At 34.8% G+C, this 17,819-nt stretch overlaps 1 protein-coding gene across 3 annotated transcripts in view; it reads right to left on the bottom strand.

The window, feature by feature from the left end:
• Positions 1 to 17,819, bottom strand: part of NR3C2 (nuclear receptor subfamily 3 group C member 2) — a 411,230-nt gene that overhangs the window by 388,359 nt on the left and 5,052 nt on the right. For all 3 annotated transcript variants that reach the window (XM_007496254.3, XM_007496252.3, XM_001366781.4), the window contains exon 2: positions 14,251 to 16,036. In XM_007496254.3, the coding sequence (XP_007496316.1) occupies positions 14,251 to 16,034 (1,784 nt within the window). In that variant the 5' untranslated portion in view covers positions 16,035 to 16,036. The remainder of the gene's footprint in view (positions 1 to 14,250; positions 16,037 to 17,819) is intronic.

Below are 17,819 nucleotides of genomic sequence, written 5' to 3' on the forward strand. Positions count from 1 at the left end.
CTCATTTTTTGTACTGAAGGTACACATAATTAATATTATTTTTTTTCCCTGCAGTAATACAAGTTAATATATATACTCTTGCTATAATATCAATATATGCCTAAAAGCTTTAAACTATGGGAACCTGCCATTTATTGATAAAATATTATAGGACTGTGATTAATGTTTGTGTCTGATTCCAGGAAAAGGGATAAAAACAAGGAGCACAGACTAAACCTGAATAGTGCCAATAGAGCGCACTAGAAATATTAAAGTGAGACTCGAGGTTGCGACGCTTAACTTATGTTTAAGTCGTAGGACTTCCTTGTATCTACACTCTTTTTGAAATACTCAAACAAGTACAAAGCTTGACTATCATGCTGGCTCCCTATATCCCTGAGGAAAAAATCAGACAAGGGAATGACATTTCCCCATCAAAATAGAATTCTAATTCTTTCTTTCTTATATTATGGCAACTTCCTGTAGTCTTGGCTACAAATGGCTAAGTGAAATATTACTGCATTCTGTCCTACATACTTGTGGGATAGAAATTACTTTAAACTGGACCTATACAAGGTCTATTTTGAATTTTTCTTATGTTTTTGATTATTTTTCTATTCTTTTGATAATTGACACATACACCCCCATAACTGAACATTGCATTCTGAGCTAAACTTGATATATTTTTTTTAAATACTTACTTCAGGGGGGATTGTATTTTAATTTAAAATCTAAGAATTTTTGAATTTTTTTGTTTGAGATTATATTTTTATAAAAATCCAAGACTTTTGTTTAAGATTTTACTGTTATAAAAATTTCAAAGATTTTGATTTTGTTCGAGAAAAGATCTTCAAGAAAGAAGCTTGAAACTTTTATATCCAGAGAATGAACTGTTGCAGAAAAATGCCAAAAACCTACACTTCATCAAGAAGATCAAGAATGAACTTTGGATGTGATTGATTGGACTGAACTTTTGATTGAACATTTATTGTAACATTTATGCCAAAAGGGACTGCCCCTAATTTGGCTTTCTGTCAATGCGCCTAGCAAACATTGGTTTTGCTTTCTTTTCTTTTCTATTTCCTCTCTCACTATTCTAATTTCTCTTAGAAATTGAATATTGTATATATCTTTAGTTAGAAGTGAATTTAGAACTACAAAATGATTATGTTAAATGATCAATGGGGAGACTAGTCTCCCAATGATCATCAGGGGGGATTGTAAACCTCAAATTTCCTTAGACTTATAATTGTTGAAAATTTCACCATTGGGATATTTCATACTTGGAAAATTTCTTACTGATAGTCTATTGGAATGGGAACTCCATTGGCATGGGAGGTTCCTTCTCTTCCCTTCTTAAGATTACTTTAGGACAGAAACCCTTTGCTGAACAATGGAAAGGACTTTGACCTATGCTTGAGCATAGAACAGGAATTTCTTTGAGTCTTGATTGATTTTAGAATTGATACAATGGAGATACTTGGAATAAATCTCCACCCTATTCAGTCCTAATAGGATTGAGTAAGGGCTGCAGCCTAGATCAAAATTTAATTATTCCAATCTCTACCATACTCAAGTTAACAGGATTTAGAAAGGGCTGTAGCAAAGGAGTATAGATTTAATCATTTGAAAATATGACCTTCAACAGACATGTGCAAAAGCCAGAAACCTCTGGGCGGTCCTGGGTTAAGCGAGAGCCTCCATTGACAGGGAAATTGATGAAGAGTGATTGGTAGATGTGAGGACTGAGGGGAGGCAACTTGGATGGTGTCCTTAAAGATAGGAGGGTCTGGAGACTGGAGGGGGTTGAGTTTTTTTGAGCGGTGTGGTTCCTGGGCTCTGGGGAAGCTTGCTCTGAAGGAAGCTGAAGGTGGGGGCCTCTGAGACTGTTTCTCCATTTTGGACACGTGAGTAATAGGGACTGATCTCTTTTCTTTGCCCCAGCTATCTAAGGGCTTGGGCCTTTTGGCCCAGCCTAAACAGAAGGGGTATTTAAGCCCTATTCCCTTCTCTCCCCTTTCTCTCTCTATATATATCTCTAATTCCTTTCTTGCTCCTATTGTAATTAAACTCCAAAAAAAGGCTGACGGCTGACTTGAGTTTTTCATTTAGGAATTACATAGCTGATTCCTTGGCGACCTTAAATTAATATATATCAGTCTTTTAAAGTGATTCCCTTGTAACAGTATCCATCCCTAACTGCTTCTTACAGAACACAAGTGATTGTCTACTCATAGGCATACAGTGATAACCATGACTTGGATGGCCTAGGGCCATGTTTTTTAACAGGTAGGTATTAATAGCACTCAATCATACATAGCAGAGTCAGGTAGTTTGCCTTGAATATCACACAATAAAATTGTAATCAGGTTCATAGGACTTGTTCTAAAGATTTTAATTTTGTTTACCCATTATTATTATCTATAAACCATTTACAAACTGACTTTGTGATAAACTTTCCCACTACTTTCTCTAGAAATTCATGATAAACTTATAAAATATTTGCTATAATCCCTTCCTCCCCTAAACATATAGGTTAATCCTCTAGGCACTTACAAACTTCAAGCATTTTTCTCATGGGTCTACAAGCTTTTTGTTTTTTGTTTTTAATTCTTACCTTATGTCTTAGAATCAATACTATGCACTGATTCCAAGGCAGAAGAGTAATAAGGGCTAATCAATGAGGGCTAAAGGGGCTTGCCCAAGGTCATAAGGCTAGGCAGTGTCTAAGGCCAGAAATAAACCCAGTATCTCCCTTCTCTAGGCCTGGCTCAGTCCTCTGAGGCACCCAGCTGCCCCCAATTTACAGGTTTTGAATAACTTAGTTGTTAGTCTTACTATGATTTCTGTAATTATAGTTAAAATCTCAATAACATTAAGGGGAATGAGGTGGTAGAGCCAAGTTTTCTGGTTAACTGGAGGTTAACCCTTTCAGTACCAAACTATGTTCAAAAATTTTCTGTAAACCAAAAGCAAAACCTGGGGAAATTTAGCAGTACAGAAACAAAATTACAGTAAAAAGATCATGACTGGTTTGCTATTAGGAATGCACTACAGCATCCATTTCTAGTGAGCTAAGAAATTACATCTGTTTATAGATCTAGTGAAGAATATTGAAGACCGACACAATAAAGGGGCAATTTAACTGTTGCAAACGTCTCTGGTAACATACTCACTTTGTTTTTAAGTTACAGAGCTTTTCTTTATTCGTGAGATTTCACTCTATAACAATAACATGATAGCCTGTACTACAAACTGAACTTTAAAAGTATTTTCATGTCCTTTAATTATATACTAAATTGAATCAAAACCAATTAATCCTTTAAAGTTATTGTGGGGAAAATATGAAACATTAAGAATTTGAAATAGATCCCATTCCCTTTGGTCAAGATTACATAACTACATTTTCTTGTTCCACTAAAAAAACCTACTGAAAATATTTTAATATTTGATAACATCACATCTTATAATAATACTTCAGTTATGCTCAATTATGTCTCTGTTATCCTAAAAATGAAGCAGGTGATCAAATGGACTGAAGCGGTATTGACCATGCAACAGATCACAGGATTGTCTTAAAAAGAATTGAGGATTTTATTTTTGTGGGTTTGTTTTTGTTCAATGGGTACTGCGGAGAGAATAGATTACACATGGATGTAAAAACAAAGGAATCTGTGCATTAAAAATTAAAAAGGAAAAAATTAATATCCTATATCCCTTTCCTTATTAGTCTTGCTTCCTCTGCTTAAAATCAATAGCCTTACATTTCTTTGTGGCCCACTCAAGTAGAATTCTGAAAAAATAGACCATTTTCTTCTTATTATTATTAAATTGTGCACAGTCTAGAACAGAGAATTCTTGAGTTTTCCCTGCCAAAATAGAAACCTCAAAATCTAAAAAATTACTTTCAAATGGTACTACCCACTTGATTATTTTACAACATTGGTTAAATCTAATCTTCTAACTATCTATCAGCAAATGAGTTAATCAAAAAAACATTTTTGAAGCACCTACCATTTGGCAGGTATACAGCTATGCATTGAGGATGGAAAAGCAAATAAATGATTCCTGCACTCAAGGAATTCACAATTTAAAAGGAGAGATCATATATGTGTGTATACATGTGTGTACACTATATTTACACATATATGTATATCTTGTGTGGAAGTTACATGGCTTAATGGATAGAGTGCTGGGCCTAAAGTCAGAATGGTTCAAGTTCAAATCCAATCTCAAACACTTACAAGCTGATTGTTGGTCTTAATCTGCTAGAAAAGGAAATGGCAAACCACTCCAGTATCTTTGCCAAGAAAAGCCCATGGACAATATGGTCCACAGAGTAACCAGGAGTCAGACACAACTAAACAATAACAATAGGAGACAATAAGCAGTGAAGAGAAGAGAAGGTATCTGGGAAAGGCCTCCATTTGCAGTTTGGAAGAAAGCTGGATTAGAAGAAGATCTTGAAGGAAGCCCAGGATTCTAAGAAGCGAAGGTGAAAAATAAGGATATGTGTGTGTGTGTATGAGATTCTATTACAGTTGATCATATAAATCTTTTTCCTGTGAATACCATAAGTTAAATGCTCTAATACAAAGGCTGACAAGACTGAGTTTTAGAATGTCACAATGAATTAAGTAATGGTTGACATTTATATAATGCTGACTATGTGCCAGGCACTGTGCTAAGTGCCTTACAATTAAAATCTCATTTGATCTTAACAACATCCCTGAAAGGTAGGTGCTAGGAGAAAACTGCTCCTTCCAGCCCATGTCTCAGTTCCTTGAGATAGCAATTCTTGGAAAAAAGAACTTGCTAAGTCCATTTAAATTATAAGCAACTAATGTAGGACATAGCTTTTTTATATACCTGTAGAAAACAGAATAGCCAAATTCTTTTCAGATGTTCCAAAGGAACACTTCATCTGTGCTTTTACTGAATGGGAGAGGGAGGAGGAATTGTTGCCTTTAATATTTTTTCTTCAATTTTATAGGGCTCCTGTACTTTACATAAGGTGTTTAATCTACTGGGTTTTTGTGAAGATAAAATGAGGTAATATATGTAAAGTGCAATATAAATGTCAGTTATCATTGTTATAATTAATAAATAATGCCACTTTGAAATTATTTGGGGGGAGGGACGGCTGAAATATCCTCTTAAAATTTATTTCCTAATTTCTGCCAATTCCTCTTCTTTTAGAGTTCTAATTTATAATCACTTCTCCCAAGGTCACCCTGGGAAATTTTAAAAAGGATTCTCATCCTAGTTAGCTGCATTGTTTTCTGCACCATAAAATTATCCTCAATGTACTGCTAAGAACTTGCACATGACTTGTGGTAGAAACTTTACAACAGATGTATATGGTTACAAATCCATCACCACTAAAGCATTTCTAAAATCCAGTTGCTTACTGGATATTTCCACCTGAATGTCCTCTTGTCACCTCAAACTCATTGTTTACAAAAGTGAATATACTATTGTCCTGCCCAAACCAGCTAGTCCTTTCAACTTTCCCATGTTTGACACGATCATTACTATTTTTCCAATCATAGACTGCTTAAATTAGGGGTCCCCAAACTTTTTACACAGGGGGCCAGTTCACTGTCCCTCAGACCTTTGGAGGACCAGACCAGACCTAACCCTAAATTCGTGCAGTATGTACAGTGTGGAATCTCCTCCCCCAGATTGCCACTCACCATGCTGATGTCTTCCATTGTGCAGCCACATAATCATTTGCGTGGCATCTCATTCTCAGAACAAAGTGCCACGCAGAGGATTATGTCATTGGAAGTAGTACTGTACTCGTGCAACACCGCACTTTGGGGCACCACTACATATAGTGCTCCTCTCTCTGACCACCAATGAAAGAAGTATGGTGGGGGCTGCATGTGGCCTTCAGTCTGTAATTTGGGGACCCCTGGATTAAATCCTTAATTCTTTCTTCACTCCCTAGATTTATCAGTCCATAAGTAGTCACTGCTACTTCTCCATTCTTCTGTTACCTCAAGCATTGAAGTTGAGATTACAATAGCCTTTTGGCCAACTGAATACCCTGCTTTCCCTATTTTATATCATTCCAATGCAAAAAACCTTTCCCCCTCCTTCCTGGACTGGACCAAACTCAAAGAATTCCAAAATATTGCCTTTCCATTCTTATTCAAAATTCTCTCAGTACTGCTCAAAACAAACAAGTAACTCCAAACAGACCAGCCTCCTCACCTTCACTCAAGCTAACTCCCCTATCTGAGTAGCACCTGATGTAGCAGGTGGCACTGGGCAGTATTTGAAGGAGTGAGAAGCTAGCAAGTTCAGCCTCTTCCGTAACACATTCCATGGTTATTCTGGTTTCCCTACTAAACTCAGATAGCCATTATCACCAACATCACAGAATCTAGCATTTGATTACCCAGTTTAGTCCTTCTCACTTATTGTATGGATTGTAAAGAATTCAACCAAGATATTGATATGCTTTAATGTCGCCTGAAGATCTGAGTGCTGTAAGCCTGGAGAAGACAATACTTGGGACCCTTCCACAGCAATGCTCAAGTGTGTGAAAGGCTGTCACACGAAAAATGGATTATGCACTCAGAGAACTTGAGTTTAGCCTGGACGTCAATACTGAAATAACAATTGCAGTTATCTACCCAAAAGTGAAGTGGACTGTCTTGGGAGGTAGTAGTTCTCTCCTTACTGGAAGTTTACAAAGGCTGACTATACACATGTCAGGTAGATTGTAAAAGGGCTTCTTAGTTAAGCAGAGTTGGACTAGATAGCATTTCAGATGCCTTAATATTGAGATGTTTTGATTCTTTAAGCTTATGGGCAAGGATGGGATATCTTCAGGTCTTCGTGTCTGGTGCTCAACAAATACTTGTTAAACTGAATTTGAAAAATAAGTATGTGTTATTCTTTTCTTTCAGAGAAGAGGTCCCCCCCCCCCCACAAGAAAATACTACAGCAAGAAATTTCAATTATACTTAAAGAATTTTGGATATTGTCTTCTCAGACTTCTAGGTCTCTGGGCAACAAGGTTAGGATGAATAAAACCCTGGATTCTAAGACAGGAAGACTAACTTTCAAACCCTACTTCTGATAGTTACTAGCTGGGGATCTGTAGGCACATATATCACAGCTTCAGTTCCTTCCTCAGCTTCAGTTTCAGAATCTATAAAAGACTATGATAGCATTTACCTCAGCGTGCTATTATAGGAATATCATAATAGATGGAGTAATTTGCAAACCTTAAAGTACTATATAAATTGTTAATTACTATTTTAACATGACAAAGAGTTGGTTTGCTTTTTTAAAGAGCCAAAGAAAATTAAAACAGCAAAGACATAAATTGGGGATCATTGAGGAACCTTGACTTTGGCAAAGAATAGTCTTCGTATTTATTTTCCAGAAAGTATTCTTAAATCTACATTCCTAATACTACATGCAGTAATCAAAGTTTCTCATTAGTGATATCACTTGATTCATGACCCTGGCGATGAGATATTACCAGCTTTCACTTTTCATATTGAAAACAATGCAGGTTAGCTTTGATTTCATTCTGATAAACTTCTTACCCTTAAAGAGAGTGGTTTGCTCGTTCTTTTTAAGATTGTTTTTATTTGAGGTGGTTTTGTTTTTTTGGTCTGGACTACAATCTAATTTAAAACTTCCTAAAAACTTTAAATATGAGAGTCCTAGTTTAAACCACACCTAGTTAAAGGCACTAGCATTTAAAATTAGCTATTACCTTCCAATGGGAAAAAAAAAACCCTATATATTGAAATACCTTAAAGTTAAATAACTGTACTGACATATAACTGTATAGGCATATATACACATGCATATATGTATATTCATATACATATAGATATGCATATAGATATAGATATCTCTATACAATGATAGAGGTGATAAACCAGAAATCCTAAAGTTTAAAATGAGTAAATAACATACATAAATTTGTTTCTATAGTTTTGTACTTCATGCCCTTTTAAATTCTGTTTCCAATGAAACTAAATGATATAAGCATCAAATATTAATTCTTTTCTAAATTTGATTTTGGCAAATAAAGATCAAAATTTGATTCTGCATTTTGATACAACTAAGTGATGACTAATCAGTATATTATTTTTAAAATATAGAATTTCATTCAACTTACAAAAAAAAGGAAATGATATTAAAAGCAAAGGTCAGGGTTAGAAGAACAAAGAAACTGATAGAACTTGAGCTTATAAATTATTTATGACCATGTTCATTTAGGCATTATACTGAAACTGTGAAGAGACAAAAGATGGGTTCCCTTAAAATTTCCTATATATCACTAACAGTAAAATCTATGCTAAGATCTCAGTTCATCTACAGGAAACAAATGATCTTACCTTGATTTTTATGCATTGAATATTTAAAATGAGGATTACAAAATGTGAGTGAGAAGATACCTCAGAGTCCGATCTATTTAGAAGTAAAAATTCAATCTATAACACCCTACAGATGGTCTGCCTGAAAACTCTCCAGTGAGGAGGAATCTAATACCTCCCACAATGGCCCATTCCATATTTGTATAGCTCCAATTTTTAGGAAAATTTTCTTTAGGTAATACTGGAAGAAACCTCTTCTACTCATTTCTTAGACATAACATTAAAATATGTGTGAGCTGAGACTTACAAACATACTTTCATGTAATATTAAGTATATCACAATTTGTATATTCTGAAGGACTTAAGAGTTTTCAATATAAAAACTAACACTAGTTTTACCACAAATACCACAAATGGATATATCATCAGGAGAGGCAAGACCTATTTTGAAATCTTTTCTAAAAATATTCTCTAAAACTAACCAGTCTTAAAAAGTAAATGCATTCAACAATTTAAAATCCCCAAAATATATACCAAGTATTTTATATATTTTTCATTTTAAAAAAAGCACTGTCGGCACATTGCATGTTTTTTCAATGATTTTTTAACACATACTATATGGAAACAACATTGTTTAGAACCAAAAGGCACTCTTTAAAACCAAAGTACTTGGATTCAAGTCCCAACTCTGCCACTTACTATATCTGTATGGCCCTGGGCAACTTATTTTTCTTCTTTGGGCCTCAACTTCCTAATCTGCTAATTGAGAGTTTCGAACTCTCTCTCAAATCTTTTCAACATCTATACCTATAAATCCCATAAACATCAAACAACGCTATGGTAACCAGAGATTCACAGACGTTGCTTGTTTGAGTTATAGGGCTGAGATTGGAAGCTGTTCCTCTTCTCCTTAAAGAGCCAAAGAAGAAAAGGGCAAGAATCTCAAGGGGGTGAATTTGGAGAAATAGAAAAATGCAATTGGTCTGGAGGGTAGTAATTAATTGTTTCTACAAGAGAGATCACAGTCTGGACAAGGAGTAGAGATAATGGAGACTGCCTTCAAAATGGCTTCAACTACAACTGAAGACCAATGAGAGATGAGTAGAACTCCCAGGGACCAGCTGTTGATGCTGCTATTCCAGTTGAAGATGATGGGCTGTTAAAACATGCAGAAGCTAACCCAGATCAACAAAGGAGACTCTTACCTGTCTACATTTAATGAGAACAGTAAGAGAGGAAAGGAAGAAAAGAGGGGATGACAAGAAAAAAAGGAGAACCTGCAAGGAGAGAGAAAAGAATGAGCAGCTAGGTGATCCAGTGGAAAGAGTGCTGGTTTGGGAACAAGGGACAGTTATGTTCAAATTGGCTCTCTGGCACTTACCAGCTATTTAACAAATGAGGATAATAATAGCACCTATTTCCCAAGGCTTTTGTGAGGATAAAATGAGGTAATATTCATAAAGTCCTTAGCATAGTGCCTAGATACATACAAAGTATGTATCTACTGCTGCCAAGACTACTACTACTATCTACTACTACATTCTCTTTCCATTTGTCTAGGGATATGAATAAACCAAACATTTTGCTCACTGAAATTATATTGTTGTTTCCTAAAAGCAGAGATGAAAAATTAATCTAGACTATTCATTAATTCCCCTGAGCAAAGAATAGTGGTATTAAGGAGATTTGCAAATAGAAAGCTAGTCTCAGTTTTCTTTAGAGGATGTCATTCTTTATCTCTGTCCTATTGTCCCATTTCTAAGGGAGTTTTTTTTTCCCTTAAAAGGAGGGAAGAGACAGCTCACTTACTAAACTAAATACCTCTAAACCTCAGCTATGATGAAATGATTTAGGATAGTAAACTCAGACCACTAACCAAAAGCATCAACAGCACAATCAAATACATCAACACTTCTTCCTGCTGGTATAGTGGATAGAGCCTGCCTCAAAATCAGTAAAACCTGAATTCAAGTCCTTCCTCTGACATGTCCTGGCTGCAGGATGATTGATTTAAGTTCTCAAGTCTCCAGGCAACTCTTAAGTTGCAGAGAGTACCAAAGTGTATTGGAAAGGGAGTTTCCTCAGCCACACATTTCCTTTGCCAATAAACTCATCAATTCAGTGCCTGACCCTCCTTACCTCTGCAACAAACATAAATACACACAAATGGAATTTCATTAAATATAGAAAGACAAAAGTCTGCAATGAAGACAAGAGAGTCATCGAAAAACTACACTCCTTAGTATCTCCCTGACTTGTTAAAGTAGTTAAGAGAAAAACTAAAGAAACACAGAATAAATGAAGAAACAGTACTAAGTTATTAAGATGAAGTCCATCATAACTTGTCTTGCAAACTTAACTTGAATATGCCCTTTGGAACAGTAATCTTTGAATTTGCAGTAGGAATCAGTGTGAAAACTCTATTATGATACTATCAAAATTACTATTGCCACAAACATCTAATGTTATGTAAACAGTAATACTTTGTTTCCATAAGGAATACTGTAAAAAAAAAACAAGGAAAATATATTCATCATATGTGTCACAAAGTTTCTCCCTTTTAGGGAGTATCTGATGAAAAAAAAAAGACTTCAATGCTTTTCTCAAAAAAGTAAAATTTCCTCTCTTTAATGGTTGTTTTCAGCAACAGTGGCATTTTCCTAGACTATCCATAACTAATCATGAAACTAATAACATATTTGAATTCAGATGAGTAAAGTGGTATCACATTTTAATTCTTCATACAGAGGACTATCTCAGCAATGCAATAACTACATTTTGGAGCTTAACACTTTGGAGAAATGACTTGTCTAAGGTCACCCAGTTAATTTTTGGGAAAACAGAGCTGTTTTTTTTTTTAACACGGTACTATACCAACACCATAATTTTTCAACAATGCAAATGCTTTAAACTTGGCTTGAACATGACTTCCTTAATAAGCTGGGATTCAGATTGTTCAATGTAAATTCCTACTAAAATAGACCACTTTCTTAGAATACACAGAATAAGGGCAAACATGACATAGGTGCATATCACCAAGAAGTACAAAATAGCTCATATTCTCTTCATCCCACCCTTGATAATCCTTCCTCCTCACACTCATATTAGATAATTCTACTACACCATAATAGGTATTTATTACAGTCAAAAGAGCCTCTATTTCAAAAAACAATTTAAGATGGAAAAGAAACTGTCATTCTCCACAAAACTGCAATTATTAAGTCAACAACCACTTAAAATTTTAAAGCCTATCCTCATTATAAAAGGAAAGAAATAAAAAACTGACTCAGTAAAAGGATACAAAGGACTAGTAATCACTTGTTAGAACTTGGATCAAATTTTAACCCCTGTTTTTCAGCCCACAAAACTTGAGCATCAAAACATCCCAAATGTTTCAAGGGATATGTTGACTGAAAGTCAAAAAAGTTGGCATATTTGGGCAGTGTTCAGTAGAACCAGGAAGAATAACTAAGCTTTACTAATAATAGTAACACCATAACTTTGGGCAGAAAATAATAAAGTATGCAAAAAATAATAAAGTATGTGCTAAGAAATTATTATGCTAACATTGGTTTCCATCGCTTTGTGACCTTGAGGAAGTCACAGCTTTCCTGGGCTTCAGTTTGCTCCCATGTAAAATGAGGGGAAGGTTAGACTGGCTAACCTTTGAGGCTTTTCCCACATCCGGATCTAGGGCCTGACAATATACTTACACTAAGAGCAACAGTTAGTTTTTAAGGTTTAAAAAGTACTGTACAAACATCGCATTTTATCCTCACAATAACCCTGGGAAGGAATTATAATTGCCTCCATTTTATAAATGAGGAAACTAAGACAAAGGTGAAGTGACTTGCCCAGGGTCACATAATTAGTGAGTAGTATCTGAAATAGAATTTGAACTCATCTCCTTTATTCCAGATTCAGAGCTCTGTCCACTGCGCCACCTAGTTGCCAATAACAGCCAATAACCAAGACCAAAGGACAAATATAAGTGGTGCCTGGATGTACAAAAGGAAGGCAGAAAAATTTATACATCTCATATACATGAAAGAGGGCTGATGATACCAAATGATTTCTATAACCATAACAGACCAAAGTTTTCATGAACTGAGTCTTGGAGCCACTACTATTTATTTAAAATACATAGGGCAGAATACAAAAGAAACATAAAGTGAAATTTACTATTAATTAGCTATTTAAAAGTAAGTTTACAGTAGTTACATTTTCTATTGTAAACTTTCAATATTAAATGTGCTTTAAATGGAAAAAGTACTTTTGAATCATAATGACATACTAAAATTATGAAAAGCAAAAATCAAGACCACTTCAATTTGACAATGAGCCCCTACTGAATATTTCTTTTAAATATAAATAAAACATCACTCAGCACTTTCTAAGCATTTCATTTTTAAGTTATCCTTTACAACTCCAAATAATATAATGAGCTAATGATATTAGGGAATGACAATTTTAAAATCCCCACAGGAGATATCTGCAGAATCCTCAAAAAAACCTATACGTGTATACACAGAAACATATTCCACTTCCAATTCTATTACTCAACTTCTAAGGTGATTTTACAGATGAAATATCTTACCCCTAGCCATGTACATTGTATTCATCTCTCAAATTCTACCAGAGATTGGCATTTAGAGAATATAGACAGCTAAAGAATATGAATCAATAACTTACAATGAAATATATCCACACTATAATATAGAATTATGTATATGTTACATTTGAAGAATATGCTAGCTACCATTCAAAAAACAAACAAACAAGGAACACATTTTAGCCCCGAAATAATGGATGAATGGGCAGGGCATATTTTCTAACATTTAGGAGGTTGCATTTGAATATATGAGGAAGATACAAAATGGATATATTATCCAACTCTAAAACTGACTTATAGAGTTAATGTATTTTCCCCCATAGAAAAACAAAATAAATTTGTATAAACAAATAAGGAAAAATTCACATTTTCATATAACAAGTATACCTATTATATATTCAGTAAGAAGGCAACATATCATGGCCACATAATAAAAATATAGTTTTGAAGCAAAGTCCAATGCAACCATCCCATGAAGAATTTAGAACCACCCTTTATAGGCATATTTTAAACTTCTTCCTTGTTTTTCTAAATATATACTCACTGCTATCTGGAGCAGGGAAAAGCTAAAAGATATTCTTACTGTAAATAAGGCATGTCTTATGAAATGGAGAAGTTATAAATACACCAATTCAAAACTGCACTGACATACTTCATTTCCAATGTAAGTAAAAGAGCAAGTTATGCATGTGGTAACTTCAGATGTAGTAAGTCTTTAAAAGCTCCTTAACAATTAAGGAAGTGATTAGTTTTTTTACTATGAAAACCACAATGTTTCTCCTCTCAATAAACTTGTGGGGAACAGATCTTTGAGTTCAATTTTGCCTTTCAAAGTGAAAATCCATAATTTTTTATTAAAATAGATTAAAAAAAAAAACACTACCCTGCCTTAACTAATTGACAAGGAAGAAAACTCTAGTCCTGGACAACTTAGGTACTTACTGCAGTAAGTTGATACAGTTCTTACTGTAGTAAGTTGATAACTATAAAATAAACAACATTTACTGAACAAAAAGAAAAATCAAAAACAGGAACTACTGCAAAATGAAAGCATTACTTTTTGTTTGAATTTTTTGAAGTAATTTTTAAAAGAGCTGCTTAGGAATTTTTTCATCCTTCTTATTAAAAAACAAGTTAACATCCTAAAAGATAGAAGGCATACCAAATAACAGTTTTTGAGTCAAAACTAAGCTGTGAGCAGAACATAAACATTTGATAGAAGAAAAGACAATGCAAAGGCAAGCATCAAGATTTTTAAAAAGCAATTTTCGAAATCTTGATGGAATCAACAGATACACAATAACTTACCTTGACACATTATCTGGAATGTATTCTAGAACTGGATACCCATCATTTCTTCTGGATGACAAGTCACTGTGTGATTTCCACGACTCCACCAATGTATTGACTGGAGGAAATGAGCTCAAATGTGAAAAAGATTGGTCTCTTCCAATAGGTCTTGATAAAGATATTGTGCCTTGAGCTCCAATCCTGTAGTGGAAAGACTGTCCACCTGAATTCACACCAACGATGGCAGATGAAGGCAGGCTGTTTTCTTGATAATAGCTACCATCATCGAGCTCTTGTTTAATTCCCATGGGCAGGCCCGGATTTGGAAATGCACTGCCTTCACAACTGCCGTCAAATGATGGAACAGGTGGTCCTAAAATTCCAGATAGAGAATAATAGTCTTTGTCATCCATGAAGGAAAAATATGAACCATCCATAAATGGAAATGGATTTACTGTCTGATTCCCTTTAAAAGAAGTACCTGAGCACGAATGCTTGGCTGACTCCTGTTTGACGGGTACTGAGAATTGGGAATCAGAACTGACTTTGCTATTTGCTCCAAGACACGAGCTACTGAAAGCTCCATCTGGTTCTGATTTTATATACTGAATGATGTTAAGCTGACTAGCCACACCATTATTGGAGATGGAATTCTCTATTTCCTCTGTTTTGGGAAATGTCACTTCTGGAGCACCTCTCTCATTCGTTTCTGGACTAGGAATAACATCCTGGGTCGTACTGGATCCGACAGATGTGGCAGAAGCAGCAAAGCTGAAGGCATTGTTTCCCGGGCTGCAGATAGAAGACCCCACAGTGCTAGCAGCTGGACTAGAAAGAGTCGACCTGTTATTCGTATTGGAAGGGCTGGAAATAGAGCACCTGGAGTTGTTGATGTTTGCAGGACTGGACACAGAGGAGCGCATAGTGACATTATTGGGACTAGAGACAGGAGATTTGACACTACAGTGACTAGGAGGGCTTGAAATTGGGGATTTCATGCTACTTATTGGACTAGACAGAGGAGAACCTACATTGCTAGCATGTGCAGGGCTGTGCGACACAGAGCTTCGATTTTCAACATTCGGGGAACATGGCAGAGGAGTTCCCTGGGTAATTGGGCTGTGCACTGGGAAACTGCCAAAGTTGGCTGTCGTTGAGGACACTGAGTTGATTCCAGCAGGACTGCAAACTGAAGAATTCATGTTCAGAGGACTACAAACAGAAGGACTTTTCTCATGACACATTATGGGGCTTTTAACAATAGAGCGCATGATACTACCATTCACAGAATTGCCAGAGTCAGAGATAAATGATCTCAAGGACCTGTTCACACTGTTTAAAGTAGAGGGGCGATGGCCATTTTCTTTATAAAATTTTACCAGCTGTTCAACATTTTGATAAATTTTTGCTGGACTGAGGCTTCTTCCTTGCTGATTCTGCTGATCATAGGCAAAATCAGCATCTCTTATGGAGTCCATGTACAAACCCATAGATTCAGCAACAGTGGCTGAGAGTTCCTTAGATTCCAACTCTGTTTTAATATCAGATGTTAAAATCCCAGATTGATTGCTGTCTTGCTGAAGGCAAGGGAGTAGTTCGTGTTTTTCTTTGCTGTTTCCTTGAGTACTGTTGTTTGGAATAGCACCGGAAACACAGCTTACATTGACAATCTCCATATAGTTATTCTCATCAGTCCTCTCTCCAGACCCCAGGGAAGAATGTTCTGCAGATTGAGAAACTTGACCCCAACGTCGTTCCATATCTAGGCCTTCAGGAAAACTGTGGTATCCCTTGGTCTCCATAACTAGCAAATAAATTTGTTAAATAAAAGAAGTTAATGCAAGTAATATATCAATTTTAAATAAAATATGTATTACAAAATTCCAAATGAAAAGCAAAAATATATATGTGCATATATATATCATACTATATTAGGAATATCAATTAATTTTGAAGAGGTTAAGAAACACTGTTTTTCTAATTCTTTAAACTTCATATTTAAATATCCTTCAAACTGAAAGAAAGTTACAGATTAACTCCTTATATACATGTTGACAAATATTTCTGAATATTCTAAAACATATCAGACTGGAAATGCATATCACATTATTAAACATTAGAATTTTAAATGTCTTTTGAAACATAATTTCATAAATATTTCAGAAATAGGGCCCATTTTGAGTGGCAGTTTCTTAACAAATGGACTTAAATGTCAATATTGACAAATAGAATACAACTTTTTTATAACTTAATTAATTAGAATGAGGCAGAACTCAAAATTTATTAAGAAAAAATATCTATATCATCTGCAAGGTCATTTCATGACCCTGTTTCCGGGTATTTTTATATTATATTTGGATGTGATATCACAAAAAGACTTCACCAGTCCCACTCTAAAGGGAGCTCCAAATAGTTATAAAAAGATATATTGTTCAAGATGCTATAGCTATACATTGTAACTGCCTATATGGAAGAGAATCTATGGAAATCCTTAGAATTTACATGAAGAAAGCAAATAGTTGGGAAAGGGCTAGGGGGAAAGAGTTGTACTATATTTGTTTTGTGTTAAGTATCTAAAATGAATTGAAGAAATCCAATCATTCCTTACATTTTATGTCTCAGAAAAGCTGTATGATTTAAAGAACTATTCACCTACTGTTTTTAATATCAAATTTATTGCTATAACACTTACTTAGAGGGAGATAATAATGTTAACTTACATTTATATAGTGCTTTGCAGTTTATAAAATGTTTAACATGAATCACCTCATTTTATTCAACTCTGAGATAAGCAGGACAAACATTATTATCCTTATTTTACAAATAAGGAAACTGAACCTCAAATAGGTTAAATAGCTTGTCTAAGGAAACACAACTAATAAGTAGCTGACCTATTACTGATCTAAGAGCTTGGACTCCAAGTTCAAAGCTTAATTTATTGCACTATACCAGAATTCTACATTATAAAACTTTTTAGGGACCTTTTCCCCACAAAAAATCAGAGAGGTGACATGAAATAGCTTATTGTAGAAAAAAAAAATCTGTCAATACTATTCCTAAATTCTTGTCATTAAGGCACTGTAGGAACAGTAATGTGTTTTAATGACCAAAAAAAATTTAAGCCAATGTTATTGAAAGACAACTAATTTATTGATATTAAATACTTACAGAATTCATTTGCACAAGGGAACTACTTTATTATTTTTTTAATAGAGCTAGTCTATAAATCACAGAGCAAAAAGGAAGAAATTTTTAAAGGAAGTAGGTCTTGTTAACAATTCAAAATTTAATAACCTCAAACAAAATGATGAATGTGATATGACCACAAAACAGGAAACTAAATCAATGTGCTGCTCATTCAGGGCAAAAATATGACAGAGTAGGGATAAGGGGAAAGGAAGACTTTAGCTGAAAATAGGAGGCCTTGGTTGATCTATACTGAATATTATTCAGATTAAGATAAACCGCCAATGAATAGTTGCTATAGTAAAAAGCCTGAGGATATAGTAATTTAAGTATACCTATGACAAATGTTTCATGTCTCAATACATCATAAAACAGCAGCCCCATCAAGTCAAAAACCTACT

This window comes from Monodelphis domestica, chromosome 6 (genome assembly GCF_027887165.1).
Source record: "Monodelphis domestica isolate mMonDom1 chromosome 6, mMonDom1.pri, whole genome shotgun sequence".
Lineage (NCBI taxonomy): Eukaryota > Metazoa > Chordata > Mammalia > Didelphimorphia > Didelphidae > Monodelphis > Monodelphis domestica.